Source organism: Poromitra crassiceps (assembly GCF_964638095.1).
Source record: "Poromitra crassiceps genome assembly, chromosome: 26".
NCBI classification, from domain to species: domain Eukaryota; kingdom Metazoa; phylum Chordata; class Actinopteri; order Beryciformes; family Melamphaidae; genus Poromitra; species Poromitra crassiceps.
Genome location: NC_139640.1, coordinates 5,814,190 through 5,832,746, shown reverse-complemented (window position 1 = coordinate 5,832,746; position 18,557 = coordinate 5,814,190). Strand labels below are relative to the sequence as shown.

The window sequence follows — 18,557 nt, the reverse complement described above, 5'->3', positions numbered from 1 at the left end:
CAGACAGACAGACACAGCGTAACCCTGCTCACAGACAGACAGACAGACGCAGTGTAACCCTGCTCACAGACACAGACAGACACAGCGTAACCCTGCTCACAGACAGACAGACACAGACAGACAAACGTAACCCTGCTCACAGACAGACAGACACAGTGTAACCCTGCTCACAGACAGACAGACACAGTGTAACCCTGCTCACAGACAGACAGACACAGTGTAACCCTGCTCACAGACAGACACAGACAGACATCTGGTATCACTTCACATGAAGTGGTGGCCATTAGGCATTATGAGACATGATATATTCTATATACCATGCATTGGGAATGGATCATAGTGATTATAATCAGTGTGAAATATTAAACACAAACATCTGGGGGTTGAATGACCTTGTGCTTATCTTTTCTGATGATTGACTGATGATTATATTGTAAGAATAGTTTGTCTCAGTGTCAGATAGAAATATCCACATACATACATATTATTTAATGTTTTGTTAGGACATCATCTCTTAATAGACAGGATAGGAATTATTTAGAGTTGGTCATAAAAGCCCCCAAAAGTCAATTACTGGTCATCTATAGAATAATAGTTTCAGATAACTCTAAATATTCAATACCAATGTCATTGATGGCGTAGAGACGATACATAGACAGCAGGTGGCAGTATTGCCTCAGTCTGTTAAATGCATCCTCAGATTCAAACCTACTCAAGTTTCCACAGCAGCCTCTAAATGGAGTGTGAGCTGCTAGACATTCCCAAAACACAGCTGTGGTATCAGTCTTTCTTTCTTTCTTTCTTTCTTTCTTTCTTTCTTTCTTTCTTTCTCTCTTTCCCCCTCCCTACTTTGGCAACACATCCCTTGGCGTAGTGATCTTGGACATGACGGTGCGGCCTGACCTCAGAGCTGAGGCATACTTCTGCCGTTGTATTTTCCCCCCACTTTTGCGGTTCTGAAAAGGCTCCACAAGTATTTCCTCACATGTGATCGTATCTCTCTGCAGCCTCTCTTCCAATCCCACTTCATTTCTGCAATGTATGAATGCTTCTGAACACGTGTGTACAGCTTTAAATTCAATATACTGAGAACAGACAACTAACATCTATACATGCTTTATGTAGACTAGTGTCCTCTAGTAAGAGAGTGGCGTCAGCGGAGGACCAAAATGCAAGAATCATTAGCCAATGAACAGCCAGGAATGGGTCTCGCGCTACTTTTGCATGCTAAAATAAAGCAGATAATGTACAATTTGATTCATTTCAAGGGATGAAAAACCCTTTCAAAGTACAACACTGTCTATTTTGATGCAACTCGACAGTGCTGCTTTTTTTACTGAAGAGTTCCACTTTCTACTTCCTGGAAAAAAACTGGTCCATTGGAGTGAATGGAGATGTCAGAACTCTTCTATTATACGGCTCTGATGTAGACTAGCTCAACTGCGCCCCCTTCTGCCCAACTCTATTCTCTTTGATATAGTTTATTAAAGGATAGCCCCTAGAGAGGAATCATCTTGTTTTCAAGGGGGTCCGACACAAATCATACAATACAATACACCTACAACATACATATATACATACATACATATATACATACATACATATATACATACATACATATATACATACATACATATATACATACATACATATATACATACATACATACTAGGGTTGTGCCGATTCACTTATCTCCCGATTCGATACTATCACGATACTTGGGTGCCGATTCGATATATATTGCGATTCTTAAGTATTGCGATTCTACGATTATTGCGATTCGATATTACGATTTATTGCGATTTTTGTTTCTTTTTTTCTTTTCTTTTTTCAGTTTGTTTGCTTTTTTACACTAGATTAGAACATGGGAAAAGTTGAATCATACACTAGAGACTGTATATTATATCATGAGTAGGGCTGGGGGGCGATATAGTTAAAAACGGGCGGACTGGGATCATAATTCAGTCGTTTGAAGCCAGATTTGGGCCGTTTGAAGCCCAATTTGGGTCGTTTGAAGCCCAATTTGGGCCAAGTCCAATTTTACAATGAGATGCACCCACTTTAACCCTGAAGTGTAATTATTACTTAAGACTAACTAATAAAGTAATAAAACCACTAGTAAACCAGTAGGCAGCGCCTGGCCTGCTGTTCAGTGAGTGGCCTGACTGCGGGCACCCACATTTTTTTTTTTTTTTTTTGCGATTATCGATTCTGGAATAAAAGATCGATTCAAAAAATCGTGACATTAAAAATCGCGATACTTAGGTGAATCGATTTTTTCTCCCACCCCTAATACATAGATACATACATACATACATACTTACTAGGGATGCACCGATTGCCATTTTCTTGGCCGATTCCGATTTCCGATTTTTGAATAGTCTGACTTGCCGATACCGATTTTTGCCGATTCCGATTTTTTTTTCTAAAAACAACAATTGACAGCTTACACAAACGTTTTTGTAACTTTGTTTAAAAATTAAGATTCATAGAACAATTCTTACATCTAATGGGGATCCAAATAAACAAATAAACAATTCTTATCATTTGCATGAAGTAGGACCTTCTCACTCAAACACATCTCAAAATAAAAGTGTTCCAGGTTAGGCTACTGGACAGAGCTTTTTTGTGCAAATACAATGAATACAAAAATTAAATTAAATCCAATAGCCTATATCCCACAGCTATCATGCATTTACTTTTCCAAAAGAAAACAGGTGCAACAGAACATCAAAATGATCCATGGACAAGGAGTTTATAGACTGGCTCCAGACCAGTCCTCTTGAGTAGAGGGGAAATGAGTTTATGAGGTACAGTAACGATCTTCAGTCTGAATATCAGGCGGAGTTTACACACAGTCCGAAGTTTGGTATGCGTATTTTTATCTGCCATCCGAAAAAATATCGTCACGCACAGAAAACGTTGCACACTTGTGAGTCCGATGCATTTTTATTATTATGTCCGTCGTTCTCATGTCGTTCTATTTGCAATACGAAACAAATAGTCTCTCCTGTATCCACGTCACGTTACAACATGACTTGACAGGCTGAGGCAGCAGCGCTGATGTGGAATGGAAAAGCAGGTCGGGGAATAGTTATACTGGACACACTCGCCAAGCCGGCTGTGCGCGGTGGCGGGTTGCTGGAGCACCGCTTCCCGGGGAGAGAGAGCAGAGAGAGGGGGGCCAGTGAGGTGAAGCGAGCCGCTCTGACTGGACTCCAGCCGAGCGGGACACGGCCGCACCTCTGTCTCCACGGCTTATTTTCGACTTGCATGTGTGACAAACTGCGAGCTTTGTCTACTTCACTGACGGTGAAAAAAATCCACAACGAGGAAGGTATGCTGGCGTGTGTGGTGTGGTGGCTGGGTGCCTGTCTCGGTGCTTTGGGGTGCGCGCACGTCATGTGAAAATCGGCTCACAGAATCGGCTATTTAGAGTGACCGGAACAGATCACCGATCGAGGCCGATCACGTGAAAATCGGCCATTTCCGGTCACGTGCCGATCGATCGGTGCATCCCTAATACTTACATAATAGAGATGCACGGACAGACAGAACGTTTAGGACGGCACGGTGGCTCAGTGGTTAACACTGTTGCCTCACAGCAAGAAGGTCCCGGGTTCGAACCCCGGTCCGTCCCAGGTCCTTTCTGTGTGGAGTTTGCATGTTCTCCCCGTGTCCGTGTGGGTTTTCTCCGGGTGCTCCGGTTTCCTCCCACCATCAAAGAAAGACATGTATGTTAGGGTTAAGACTCCTGTCAGTGCCCCTGACCAAGGTACTGGCAAAAGAACTGGAGTTGGTCCCCGGGCGCTGCACTGCGGCTGCCCACTGCTCCTAGTTCTAGGAAGGTTCCTAGTAGAGGATGGGTCAAATGCAGAGGATGAATTTCCCCATGGGGATAAATAAAGGATAACATAACATAACAACAACATAACATAACAAGAACAATAAGGCACAAACCTTTTTCTCAATCGCGATTTCTAAATTGGGCATAATGGATAATCAACTAAACGGCAAGTATTTCAATAAAATGTCAACTTTTAGAATTGGATTGGAATTGTTATTTCCACAATATTCTTTCACCTCAATAGACGGGTTTCTGTGCAACATCATCACATAGATGCGCGCACATCACCGGGGTAGAAAGCCTCTCCACACCTTAGACTGTACGCTCCACACACTCGTTTGAGTTGACTGCTGCCTCGCCTGGAAAGCAGACGAGAGCAGGCGAGCGCAGTCAGGCGAGGCGTCAACAAGTCGAACACCCCCGACAGCACACTCGCTGCTGCTTTTCTTCTTCTACAGTTTAGTTTAACAGCGGTTTGTAAACAAATTAAAACATGCATTAGCGCCACCCACACTCACTGCTCAAATGACTCAGCCCTACTTATTTTATTGTTAATGTAGGCATTACAGGTGGTATTTATGTCAAATGTAGAGTGACAGCTTGGAATAGATATCAAATTGAAGTTTCTACACTTCACTGTGGGTTTGTGATGCACCTGTGTTGAACCAATGGGCGATCAGCTCGATGCGTTTCTCGTCATCCTCTGTCCCTGTGATGCGCGCGCTAATGTTTGTATACAAGAAACCCGTCTATACCTACCAATTTTAAACTTGACGATTCCGCAAAATCTTATTTCATGAGTCATATTGTACGAGGTATATACAGTAGTTTTGCTTTTCTTAATCAAGTGTTTCTTATCAGTCCAATTTGAAGGTGTGTTTGAAAAATGCAGCATACTGTATATTATGTACATGTATATGTGTGTATATATGTATGTATGTATATTAGGGCTGCACAATGAATCGTATTTTCATCGTCATCGCAATATGAACATGCACAATAAACACATGGCAAAGACTGCCTGAAACGCAATGAATAACAAAAGTGGTTTTATTGACATGCGTCATGCATTCCCACTCAGCATCTGATCGTTTTGTCTTGTGTTGTAAATCCAGCGTACACCTTTCCCTTGCAACAGTGCGCTCCGCCCCTCTGCCAAAGCCCAAACACGCTGTGTGTAGTTTCAGCTAGAGTCAGTGTGTATTTAATTTCTTTATTCAGTGGGCATAGGCTATGTTTGGGGTCTGTTAGCATTATTAAAGCAGAAAGACATAGGAACTGTATAGCTAATATGCATACTTTAATATTTGTTTATTTATCACAAGTCGTATCGTCATTGATATATTGAACAATGTTATCGCACATCACAGATTTTCCTCATATCGTGCAGGCCTAATGTATATGTAGCTTACATCTAATAAGATGCATGCACTTTCACTTGAGAGCTTTGGGTGAAATGATTTCATAACTGTTCTCTCTCTCTCCCATCACAGACCGCTTCACGGTGTACAGCGCCAAGAAGCTCAGACAAGCGTGGAATAAGTAAGTGGATTATTCAAATAATCAGATGGTGTGTGTGTGTGCGTGTGTGTGTGTGTGTGTGTGTGTGTGTGTGTGTGTGTGTATGCATGTACAAGCATAGGTCAAAGGGTGTTGCTGCTCACCGGGACATGTTTATTCCCATGGCTAATGTTCAGAGTGTAACAACTCTGACCCTTAACCCCCACCAGGCTGACACAGCTTTACACACACACACACACACACACACACACACACACACACACACACACACACACACGCCCCGAAAGAGGGCGTCGTCTTATCTAAACACTGTCGTCGTTGTACAGCCACCGGGTGTCGAGGCTTCTGCAGCTCACACACTACACCAGTGGTTCTCAAAGAGGTCCTTGAGGGGTCCCCAGAAAAAATGCAAATAATTTATTTTCACAATAATTCCAACCATAAGTAACACACAGCCAGAATGTAATGACGTATGGGTTCCATACACTTTCTGTAATAAAGCATATAAGAGCAAAAATCCTATCAGATGCGGGACCCTGGGGCAAAATCTTATCAAATGGGGGTTCCATGGTCTAATTTGTGTGAGTTTAGGGCAAGGGTGGCCAAACTACGGCCCGCGGGCCAACTGCAGGGGAAGCAACCCTGACCTGACCCGGAGTTCATGTCTGAAAGTGGCTTTAGTTTATAAGATATACACAATGGAGAGAATTACATTTAACCTAACAACTCAAACTTGACATCTTTGATGACAATTGGTCAAATACTGTACTTACATCAAGCACATATCTTCCAATTTAACATCATTTGGTTAATTTCCTTTTCCTCCATGTGAAGGATCATTATAGGTTGATATGTGTGTGTGTGTGTGTGTGTGTGTGTGTGTGTGTGTGTGTGTGTGTGTGTGTGTGTGCGTGTGTGTGTGTGTGTGTGTGCGTGCGTGCGTGCGTAACAAGTGGCATGCGTGGAATTGCACAAATCAAGATAAAAGGTTGTTTTTTTCTGTTGTTGTCGTTTGTTGTTTTCATATTACATATTATTATACGTTTTGATGTTGAAGAAGGCACTCAACAAACAACTGTTTTAGGATCACTAAATACTTAATTGATTGGATTTATATAGCGCCTTTCTAGACACTCACAGCGCTTCACATATAATTGTTAGCAAACAAGGCTTGTCCCTGTCACACAGTCATATTGTTGACATGCAACTGCTGATGTTTAAAGACATTGCTATTAGCAGCTTTAAAGCAGAACATATCAGTATAAGCCTTCTAAAACCTACTGTGTATCAGTCAGACAGTATCCTGGGCGTGATTTCCCCAAGACAGTATCGTCCGCCTCCGCATCGCCGAGTGTGTTGATAGCTGCATGCTAAGGCCTGTTTGCCAATGAATAGATCCCTGTTTGCCTTGAACGTCTCTTTGTGCAACACCCTCATCATCCACTGAGTCAGACGTGGTGAAATCTGCTTGTAGGATGTGTATTTAGATAAAGACACAAAGCTTTTCCTCCAAAAAAAACAGCTCCCGGGTTGACAGCCTTTGCAGAGCGTGGCTGAGAAGAAGCGGTCTACCGCTCCCCGTAGCGGTGGGGTGGACACACAGAGCTCGAAAGGATAGAACGGTCATTCCCATTCTGGGGGCTAGCTGTAACGTAGCTTCCGTATGAACGCTGGGTGCTAGCTGTAACGTAGCTTCCGTATTAAAGCTGGGGGCTAGCTGTAACGTAGCTTCGGTATGAAAGCTGGGGGCTAGCTGTAACGTAGCTTCCGTATGAAAGCGGGGGGCTAGCTGTAACGTAGCTTCCGTATGAAAGCTGAGGGTTAGCTGTAACGTAGCTTCCGTATGAAAGCTGGTGGCTAGCTGTAACGTAGCTTCCGTATAAATGGACTCGTGGCAAGTCGCTGAGCTGAGAGGTTTCACAGCAAGAACCAAAGCAGCTCCTTGCTTCCATGGATTTCTAACATTGACTAGAAGAGCTCGAGAGAGAAGTCCACTCTTTGATCAAGCTATGTTAGCTTCATCACTAACGTTAGCTTTCAGTTGAGGTTGCTAACTCATCTGCTCAGTTCTCAAGCAGTTGTGACACACTTTAAAGCCTGCCCCAGACTTATGTTGTCACCAAATAACCCTTAAAACCCCAGAATCGCCAGTTTATGCTGTGGAAGGAATTCTACCCATTCAAGTTCTGTGGGCGAACGACACGAGCAGGTGCTTTCTTCTGCCTGGCCTCTCTCAGGTCACGCAATACCAAAACACGCAGAGGCGTCTGCTTTGCCCGCTGAAGGAGGAATGTGTCTGTCTGTCCCATGAGTTTTGAAGTGATCATTTGAGGAGATGGTGCGGCTGAGAGACGTGTGCTTGTTTAGCTTAGGCCTGGTGTTTAGCTTAGGCCTGGCCTAGCTGACAGTGTTAGCAGAGAGGAATGTTCCTACTCAAAACACTCTCATGTACATGTTGTGACTCGTGCATTCACCACGTTTATGATGACATAATGCTCAATAGTGGAATAAGGAGCTTCTTGGTTACTTTTTAGAGAACAATTTAATCCAGAAGTGTTGGTACGCAGGTAACCTCAGGTTTACATACAATGTACAACTTCAAACAAATATGAGACACGGGCAGGAAAAACGCAACGCGTTTCAACCTCACTGGGTCTACAGCCTGACGAAGACCCAGTGAGGTTGAAACGCGTTATTGTCATCTATAGTGGTTATTTGCATAAAAAACACACAGTTTGATTAGGAAATGATTGTATCTTTTTTAAATATGTGCTTTGATTGAATCAAATGTAACTCAATTTGTAACTTGAGTTAGTTGACAAAGTAACTGATATAATATTACTGAAATCCTATAAAGTAATAAGTTATATTACTGAGTTACTGCTAAAAGTAATATATTACATGTAATATGTTACTTTTGTAATGAGTTACCCCCAACGCTGGTTATAAGGCCTTTTTTCAGTATAAAGTAGCAAAGCATCGGTATCATTTCCACAAAACCCTATTGCTCATACATCAACATCACTTCCCTTTCAACTTGTCAGCTGAGTGATACAGAGGGTTTGAGCTGCATGAGAGATGTTATCCAGGCTGTTATCCAGGCTGCCTCTCTCTCTGTGTGTCTTCCTCCTGGCTGAGTGGCGCTGATGGGTTGTGCAGAGATTTAGGCTCCCCTCTGTCTCTCCGGCGCTGATAAGTCCAGTTGAGATCCCCATTGAGAGGCATGGGAGTGGGCTGCCTGTCAGAGCTCCATTGAGAGGCATGGGAGTGGGCTGCCTGTCAGAGCTCCATTGAGAGGCATGGGAGTGGGGCTGCCTGTCAGAGCTCCATTGAGAGGCATGGGAGTGGGCTGCCTGTCAGAGCTCCATTGAGAGGCATGGGAGTGGGGCTGCCTGTCAGAGCTCCATTGAGAGGCATGGGAGTGGGCTGCCTGTCAGAGCTCCATTGAGAGGCATGGGAGTGGGCTGCCTGTCAGAGCTCCATTGAGAGGCATGGGAGTGGGGCTGCCTGTCAGAGCTCCATTGAGAGGCATGGGAGTGGGCTGCCTGTCAGAGCTCCATTGAGAGGCATGGGAGTGGGGCTGCCTGTCAGAGCTCCATTGAGAGGCATGGGAGTGGGCTGCCTGTCAGAGCTCCATTGAGAGGCATGGGAGTGGGCTGCCTGTCAGAGCTCCATTGAGAGGCATGGGAGTGGGCCGCCTGTCAGAGCTCCATTGAGAGGCATGGGAGTGGGCTGCCTGTCAGAGCTCCATTGAGAGGCATGGGAGTGGGCTGCCTGTCAGAGCCCAGGACCATGAGCAGCCTGCCGAACACCACAGAGAGGACTGGAAGAATAACATTTATATTATATATTAATTAATTATATTAATTATATATTATTAATATTTAATGGAGTGGATGTCTAATTACGGACAGAGTTTGGAGCCGTTCGTTTATCTTCAACACCCCAACCCCCCAACTCTTGCTATGCTGTTACAGTATGTAGGACTGGTTCAGTTCAGTGACACAAACACAGATTTTTTTATTTACTTTATATAATATATATTTATATATTTATTTGCACAAAAAACAGAAACAGAGAAAAGGAAATCAACAAAAGCATGTGCAGGGAGAGACAGGAAACAAATGGGGGGGGGGACGGCAATGGGACCCTATGGAGCCTGAGCTTGAGCGTCTCACTCTAGCCCAGCTGTGGTGTTTACATTTAAAAAACTGCGACAGTTCACACAACGTTAACACGACATAGCCTACATATTAAACTCGTATCAAACTCTTGAACTACTTATGTGATGTGATGTATTCGTTTTTGAGAGATTAACGTTTGTTTGGCACAACTCCTACTAGTTAAAGGAACACTCCGCCCATTTTCAACCAGCTTTGTATCATTAGAACATCAGTAGTATATCAGAAAACTGTAAACGGTTTTGAAGTCTGTCATTTAATTTGACAGTTATTGAGTGTTAAAGTGTGGACCAGTGATGTCACTGGTCCACACTTTAACACTTTAACACTCAAATTAATAACTCATTAACTCAAATCAACTCTCAATAACTGTCAAACTATTCATCATTCATCTAGTTTGACAGTTATTGAGAGTTGATTTGAGTTAATGAGTTATTAATTTGAGTTAGTGTGGACCAGTGATGTCACTGGTCCACACTTTAACACTCAATAACTGTCAAATTAAATGACAGACTTCAAAACAGTTGACAGTTTTCTGATATACTACTGATGTTCTAATGATACAAAGCTGGTTGAAAATGGGCAGAGTGTTCCTTTAACTGCTGCGGGGTTCCGCATTTTCTGGGGGGATTGTGACGTCACGCTGATTCGTCCTATTTGGACTTATTCTGGGTCTCTACCTCAGAAATTAAACCAATATTAATAATAATGGTAAATGGCCTGCATTTATATAGCGCTTTTATCCAAAGTGCTTTACAGTCAGTAGGTACATTCACCCATTCACACACCGATGGCGGCAGGCTACCACGCAGGGTGCTGGCACACCATCGGGAGCAATTTGGGGTTCAGTGTCTTGCCCAAGGACACTTCGACATGCAGACTGCAGGAGGCGGGAATCGAACCACCGACCTCTTTCATCCAAAGCGATTGGTGGACGACCTTGGCTCTACCTCCTGAGCTACAGCCGCCCCAATAATCCGTACAATAATCCGTACAAAGCATACAAAATATAAACAAACACAAGAGAACAGAAACAAGCAAACAATAAATAAGCAAAAGAAAAGCAATAGTAAAAAAAAGAGAGAGAGAGAGAGAAGAAAATAACAACATAAGGAAAATAGAAGAGCAACCCAAATGGGAAAGCAGACAGTTAACCCATTGATACCTGATGCAGCATTTGTGTGTTAACGCGGTTCGCGGTCTTAAAGGGATACACACACAAATGCTGCATCAGGTATCAATGGGTTAAAAAGGCAGTGTGAGGTGTATGTGTGATGTGTGGGCTATGTGTGATTCATCAGATAGATTTTCAGTTTGGATTTGAAGGAGTTAAGAGATAATGCATGCGCACACTCTCTCTCACTCACACACGCACACACACACACACACACACACACACACACACTCTCTCACACACACACACACACAGGCTGGGAGGCGTTTCTCTATAGTGACCCACTTGGCGAGCTCCGGAGAGGAAGGTAACCGTGTGCTTTTCCTCCCGAGTCAGCAAAGCTTCAGCGTCATTAAGAAGCGGGTTGTTATTGTTTCCTGTCATAAGCAGCTCTGTGCATCAGGATCAATGTGAGGTGGTCTGGTCTCTCTAGCGCTTTCAGACAGACACTGTTCTGGTTCTGGCTCCGGCTCCGTTCTGGAGTCTCAGAACCTTGGTGCTTTCTGGCGAACCAGCCCGTGTTCACACCAGTTTAAGCGGAACCAAAGTGGGAGGACATTATTCGGTAGTCCTTCAGTTTATTTTTTATTTTCTTAAGTTTATTAATTATTTGGTCTGGCGTTCGAGTGAACCCAGCCTTGGCCCTCTCTTCTGCAAGTTCGGCATATGACTTGCTCTTTCTTTGTACCAAATCGCCACTAAACATTTGGTTTCCTCAGGAGACCACTGCAAATAATTTTTCTCTGTGGTGTCACTGCCTTCTTCTCCTTCCTGCTCGTCTTCACAGCCTAGAATGAGACACGCCTACTGATGATGTCACGGTTCCCAAGGAAAAACCAACTATTTGTTGGTTCCGCTGAGAACCAACTTTTCGGGTTCCGAACCTATTATTTTTTCGGTCTGAACGCGCCGGCCGTTCAGATTAGGGTTATGGAACCGGAACCGGCACGGAGCCCTGCCGGTGTGAAAGCCCTATCTGAGGGACGAATGAATAGATTAGAAAGAACTGAGGTTATATCTGCTATGGATGAAATGAAAGTGGTAAGGCAGTCTGTCTACACACTCATTTTGATTGCTCCTTTGTTTACCTTTGTTGTTCTTTTTAGGCCTCCGCGATAGCCAGGCTGGAGGCGTTATGGTTCCGGGTTGTCCGTCCGTCCGTCCATCCGTCTCATGTTGGTTAACGCGATATCTGAGGAACGCCAAATTTACCTCAAATGTCGACGTGGACTCAAGGATGAACCGATTAGATGTTGGTGTTCAAAGCTCAAAGTTCAACGTCACTGTGACCTCACGAACGCCATCTCCAAACTTGTTAACGCGATATCTGAGGAACGCCTTGACAGACTTCCATCAAATTTACCTCAAATGTCGACGTGGACTCAAGGATGAACTGATTAGATGTTGGTGTTCAAAGCTCAAAGTTCAACGTCACTGTGACCTCACGAACGCCATCTCCAAACTTGTTAACGCGATATCTGAGGAACGCCTTGACAGACTTCCATCAAATTTACCTCAAATGTCGACGTGGACTCAAGGATGAACTGATTAGATGTTGGTGTTCAAAGCTCTCAAAGTTCAACGTCACTGTGACCTCATGAACGCCATCTCCAAACTTGTTAACGCGATATCTGAGGAACGCCTTGACGGAATTGCTTCCAATTTGGCTCAAACGTCGACTTGGACTCGAGGATGAACTGATTCGATTTTGGTGGTCAAAGGTCAAGGTCACTGTGACCTAACGAACGCCATTTCCAAGCTCGTTAACGCGATATCTCAGGAACGCCTTGACGGAATTGCTTCCAATTTGGCTCAAACGTCGACTTGGACTCAAGGATGAACTGATTAGATTTTGGTCGTCAAAGTTAAAGCACACTGTGACCTTACGACTGCTCGTTTCATGCTCGTTAACGCGATATCTCAGGAACGCCTTGACGGAATTTCTTCCAATTTGGCTCAAGTGTCCACTTAGACTCAAGGATGAACTGCTTACATTTTGGTGGTCAAAGGCCAAAGTTCAAGCTCACTGTGACCTCATGAATGCCATTTTCTAGCTTGTTAACACGATATCTCAGGAACGCCTTGACGGAATTGTGACTCACCTCCCTGTCTGATGTGTGTGTGTGTGTTGTGTTTAGGTTGGTGACGTACCTCCCTGTCTGATGTGTGTGTGTGTGTGTTGTGTTTAGGTTGGTGACTTACCTCCCTGTCTGATGTGTGTGTGTGTGTGTGTTGTGTTTAGGTTGGTGACTTACCTCCCTGTCTGATGTGTGTGTGTGTGTGTGTTGTGTTTAGGTTGGTGACTTACCTCCCTGTCTGATGTGTGTGTGTGTGTGTTGTGTTTAGGTTGGTGACTTACCTCCCTGTCTGATGTGTGTGTGTGTGTGTTGTGTTTAGGTTGGTGACTTACCTCCCTGTCTGATGTGTGTGTGTGTGTGTTGTGTTTAGGTTGGTGACTTACCTCCCTGTCTGATGTGTGTGTTGTGTTTAGGTTGGGCTACGTGGACCATGCTGAGGAGTTGGCTTCCAGGTTCCTCCAGTGCTTCCCAAAGAGCCGCCTGTCGGCCCAGGCAGCTCTGAACCACGAGTACTTCAGCCACCTGCCTCCACGGCTCTGGGAGCTGACGGACAGTACGTACCCTCACTCTACTGCCGCCTACTGGGGGATGGGACAATATATCCACTGGGGGATGGGACAATATAATAATATATATATATATATATATATATATATATATAATATATCCAAATTATTCATTATTAATTATTATACTGCCATTAGGGATGTCAATGGTTACAACGGGACCTTCTGGCAGCGTCTAACCGTTTAACCAGATTTTTTTTTTTTTTTACGGATAAAGTTATCATCTGTAGCTTACACAGGCAGCAGATTCTTTTTTTTCTTTTTTCTTTATTTTATTTTATTTTATTACAATAATACAAACAATACTGCTACACCCCCTCTGCCGATCTGGGGAGAGCCGTTGACTAGCACCAGGCTTCCTCCGACACGTGCGCAGTTGCCGGCCGCTTCTTTTCACCTGACAGCGGGGGGAGCTTCACCGGCAGGACTTAGCACGTGGAAGGGATCACACTATTCCCACCAGTTCCCTTCCGCCACCGAACAGGCACCCTGACCGACCAGAGGAGGCGCTAGTGCAGCGACCTGGACACATACCCTTAATCCGGCTTCCCACCCGCAGACACAGCCAATCGTGCCTGTATGGACGCCCGACCAAGCCGGAGGTAACATGGGGGGCACGAACCTGCGACCCTCATGTTGGTAGGCAGGGGATCTACCGCTACACTACCCGGACGCCCTTGTGCCTGTTGTTCTTGAAGTCTCCACTGTGGTTGTATGAGCATTAGTTGGTACATTATAATATCACCACTTTCTTGACATGCATAGTTATTTTTCAAATTGACAAAATTTTACGTGTGTACCCCGTGGCGCAATTCAAACGGGATCAAAAAAGTAACGCTCCGTTCACCGCGATTCATACTTTTCACACGCTGGTACAGAGAGAAAAGCAGGAAGTAAGACTGCATATCCATATGATTTGACAGGGCTACATATACATGCAGTGCCAATCTCTTAAGCCGCTGTTCATTAGCGGTGTGAAAGAGCCGCTCTGCAGACCTGAGTGTGCCGCAGCCACACACAGCCCACAGGGTGGTCATTTTTTATGGGAGAATTCCATTTTTAATTCCCCCAGATTAGGATTTTCCGACGGTAGTAATCCTGTTATCAGCACCCAGCAGGGCTGTTATGTGCGGGGAGAGGAGCAGGAGGCAGCGGTCACCGAGCGAGAGAAAGAGAGGGAGAGAGAGAGAGAGACCTTATTTACATTTTTCTCATGCTCGCTCACTCTCTTGCTCTCTTTATCCTCCCATGCTGTCTTTTTGGCATGCACATAGGATGCTTCCTAGTATCCATCAAAAGTGACTTTCCTGACACCGTACAAACAACTGACCGCACTAAAATGAAGTAATGGTTTATGCTATTGACTATTCTAAAATAAAAACTGAAAGAAACTGATGTGATGTTGGCCAATTTCAGCCAAATCCAGTGAACTTGTATCAAACTGTATCAAACTGGTTTTCAGACAGCCTAATTATAAGTTTCCACCTAGAAATGCCACCTATATTGCTCGTTCACTTGAGAATTGGACAGGGCCTATGTTTAACATGTTTAATGCTTTGTTTAACCCATTGATACCTGATGCAGCATTTGCATGTATATCCCTCATTTTCGCGGTCTTAAAGGGATACACACACAAATGCTGCATCAGGTATCAATGGGTTAAGCATGGACTTCCTTGTTCACACAGACTCGGTGTGCTTGGGAAAAGGACCATTCCTATTTTTCACAAACAGCTATTCTCCATTGTAGGCCATAATGAAGCTTGTCTTCTTTCCATAGAGACACTGCGTAACGTGTCATTCAGAAGCCACGCCCAAGACGGGGGAAAACAGAACCCCCCCCCTCCAATCCTGGCATTCTCCTATGTCACGTGCAAGGCTGCGTTTTGCACAAAAAGATTGTATATACGGAAGATGAACACTCCAACTTACTTCCTTGACAGCTAGATCCACATTTTTCTTCTTGCCAATTCTCAATGGCTTCCTTGTTTTGCTCAGGAGTACAAAAAAACTTACATTTGTTGTCTGCGCAGCCCCACCACACAACAGCTTTTAGCTATGTTTAATTCAAGGAAAATGACGCTGGTGTGGAAATGAACAGAGCTTTTCCCCCGTGATGCCTATTTCATGCAGTGTCTCTATAGGGCTACACAGTTGTAATCCTCTCCTCTTGGTCCTCCCTGCAGTGTGTTCTATCTTCACGGTGCCGGGTGTGAAGCTGCAGACAGAGTGTGGGGACAGCATACAGGTCTGCCAGAGGAGGAACAGTCATGGGAAAGGCTCTTCTGGCAGCAAGCACTGACCTGAGGAGGCAGCATCCCCAACATGGCCGCCTGACAGGTACGTCCTGGATGCATTATGGTGCGTTCCTTTATCCCAAAAGAACTGGGATGTGGAGGCTAAATGACGTCACATCCGTTTTGTTAGCGTTCCATTTGCAGAAAAGTTGAGCTGGGAAGTTCACTGTTCACTGGTCAGATCCAGTCGCTAGCCATTGTTAGCAATAACAGTTGATAACATGGCATTTCGCGGCATTTTGCGCATACAAACACTGCAGCCTCATGTCCACACAGATAGATGTTATGCAGTGCTGTGTGTACAGCTGATTTAATGAGACACAAACAAAACAGAAGTGCTAAACAACATTACTACGATTATAACTACTGTTGTTGCGCGGCGCAGCCATCTTGGATTTTTTAGGTCGGGGCTGCTGAGGCTCCTACGAGTTTGGAATGGGAAATACCAGCTCTGGTGACGTCACCGTCCCAGCTCATGACCTTTGAAGTCGTAAGATTACCAGTTCCCAGTTATAAAGGAATGCACGAGCATTATGCACGGGGAAAAAAAGCCACCACACACAAATACCGCTACAGCACTGTCTGTGTGTTTAACACACACCCAAATGTGATGTACGGAATAGTTTCAAAAAGTGACAAACAATGAATTACACTAATGTGACAGTGTGCAAAATATCAGAAGTACAGCATACTGAGATAAAGAAAAAAGAGAAGAGACAGTATTAAAATATACTGTAAAATGAAAGGACATGATCAGTGGAAAATTAAATAAAATTCTGCATTCGGTATGTAACATATTAAGGATATGAGAATAAGGAATTCAGGTGTTTTAAGCGTGCAGACGTAATGAAACCTCAACCACCATGCTACTAGACTTGGGCTGTTATATTATATTATCAAAAAATTGCGATCATTTGTGAATCCCCAATTTTGGATATCGCGCAAGGCTGCACCATCGTCTTCTACTGGACACCATGAGAGCTGCCCCCCCGTCCGTCCGCACTGAAGCAGAGGATCCGGTAATAAGCGGCTTTTGTGTGGGCGAGGGGAGGGTGGGGGTGGAATAATGGTGGGCCTAATGACAGAGCAGGCAGGCAGCGCGCGGCGAGGTGAGGGCCAGCACAGGTGAGCACCGCCATGATGCACATGACATCTCCAATTACTGACAGGTGCAGGGAGACGCCCGCTAATCCTCAACATCGTTGTCTTTGTCTCCATCGCTGTGCCTCCACACTCACTGCTGTGGAGAACACCTGTCAATGAAACAGTCTGTCCAGCACCGTGTCTTTTTTCCCTTGGATTTCGTGTAGGGATGTTCGATATTGGCTTTTTTACCGATATCCGATAATGTCCAACTCTTAATTTCCGATACCGATATCAACCGATACCGATATAAGCGGGCTTTTTGCGGGCTGACAGACTCACATGTGTGTTTAATAGAGACATATTGTACACAAGTCGTGTGGAATCCTCTCCGATCTCCCCCCGTCTCTCTGCGTCCTTCTGGATTTCCTGACATTTCCTCTACACGCTCCTGCAACGTGGAGGCGATGGAGACTGCCATTAATTTACTGTGTGTGTGTGTGTGAGTGTGTGTGCGTGTACGTGCTCGCGCTCGTGCGTGTACGTGCTCACGCTCGTGCGTGCGCATGTGCGCGCTTGTGTGGACGATGGAAGTCACCCCACTGAGAGAGCTGTGCCCTCTCAGCTGCCGCATTCACATTGAAATTAGCCTCTTTGTCCCCGACCGGTCGGCAGAGCCGCGCTGATCGCGCGCTAATCCATGCACACACACACACACACACACACACACACACACACACACAGCCGTTTATACATGCCTGTAAATGCACATGTGCGAGCTGGATTCCCATCCCGGTTTTTTCAATGCGAGTTATGATGCATCCAATTAGAAGAGCCGGATGGGAACGGCTCAATTAGATCAGAACATCAGCTTGAAGTGAAATGAAGACAGTTGGATGCTAATATAGGATAATATTAGGACAGTGGCCCAGATTAATCTTGCACAACAGTTGAAAAGTGTTGTAAGGAAGTTTGGGTGCTTGCCTTGTGTGAAGTATGCCGGATCATAGGTGAGGGCTCACGGGCAGTGATCGATTAGAACCACAGAGATGTCTATCAAGCTTTAATGAAATATCAGGCAGATAGGAGCAAGGCAGAAGCAGTGTACAGAGCTTACAGATTGCAGGAAGGCAACATAGGACCAATACATATCATAGCAGAACAACATCTTTTATATACCCCCCCCCCCCCACATTCGAGGTGTGACATCGTTGGTGATGTCACAACGTCCGGGGAGGTATGACATCAACGGTGACCTCATTAAGTCACGTCTGCCGTCACAGTCAGCCTAGACGTCTGACATCGCTGGTGACCTCACGGGGGAAACTCTGACATCACCGATGACCTCACGAGGTGAACTCTGACATCATCGTCGATGATGTCACGGCGGTGTCGTCATCATTACGTCGTTGGCGCCTTGGTTCGTGGGCGTCAATTGCCCCAAGAACAGGCCTGATGGTGGGCCATCACCTGATGGTGATTGTTTATTAACTGGCCCCTGGCCTTCTATCATTTCACGAAAGTGGCCCCCGGGCAAAGCAGGTTGGGTATCCCTGCTGTAGCATGTAAACAGGAATATGAATGGAATATTCTAAACTAAAGTAACTCATGTAAACACCTAAATCAAAATATTGTCTTATTCAGATTAAGGTCAATAGTCAGATTATTGCTGTCCAGTCCATGTAAACATATTTAGTGAGAGAGACAGAAGCTGTGTTTCCATTACAGTTTTTCGCAAAATAATTGCGATATTTCTACAATTTCGACAATGTACAATTGCGACTTGTAGGCGTTTCCATTGAAGTTAAGTT

General features: G+C 44.7%; 1 protein-coding gene across 1 annotated transcript in view; it reads left to right on the top strand.

Moving 5' to 3' along the window:
* cdk14 (cyclin dependent kinase 14) overlaps positions 1-15,668 on the top strand; it is a gene marked incomplete at both ends in the record, with an annotated part of 130,183 nt that extends 114,515 nt beyond the window's left edge. The window contains 3 exons of the mRNA XM_083661173.1: positions 5,341-5,389; positions 13,215-13,354; positions 15,553-15,668. Coding sequence (XP_083517299.1) covers positions 5,341-5,389; positions 13,215-13,354; positions 15,553-15,668 — 305 coding nt within the window. The remainder of the gene's footprint in view (positions 1-5,340; positions 5,390-13,214; positions 13,355-15,552) is intronic.
* Between the last annotated feature and the right edge of the window lie 2,889 nt (positions 15,669-18,557).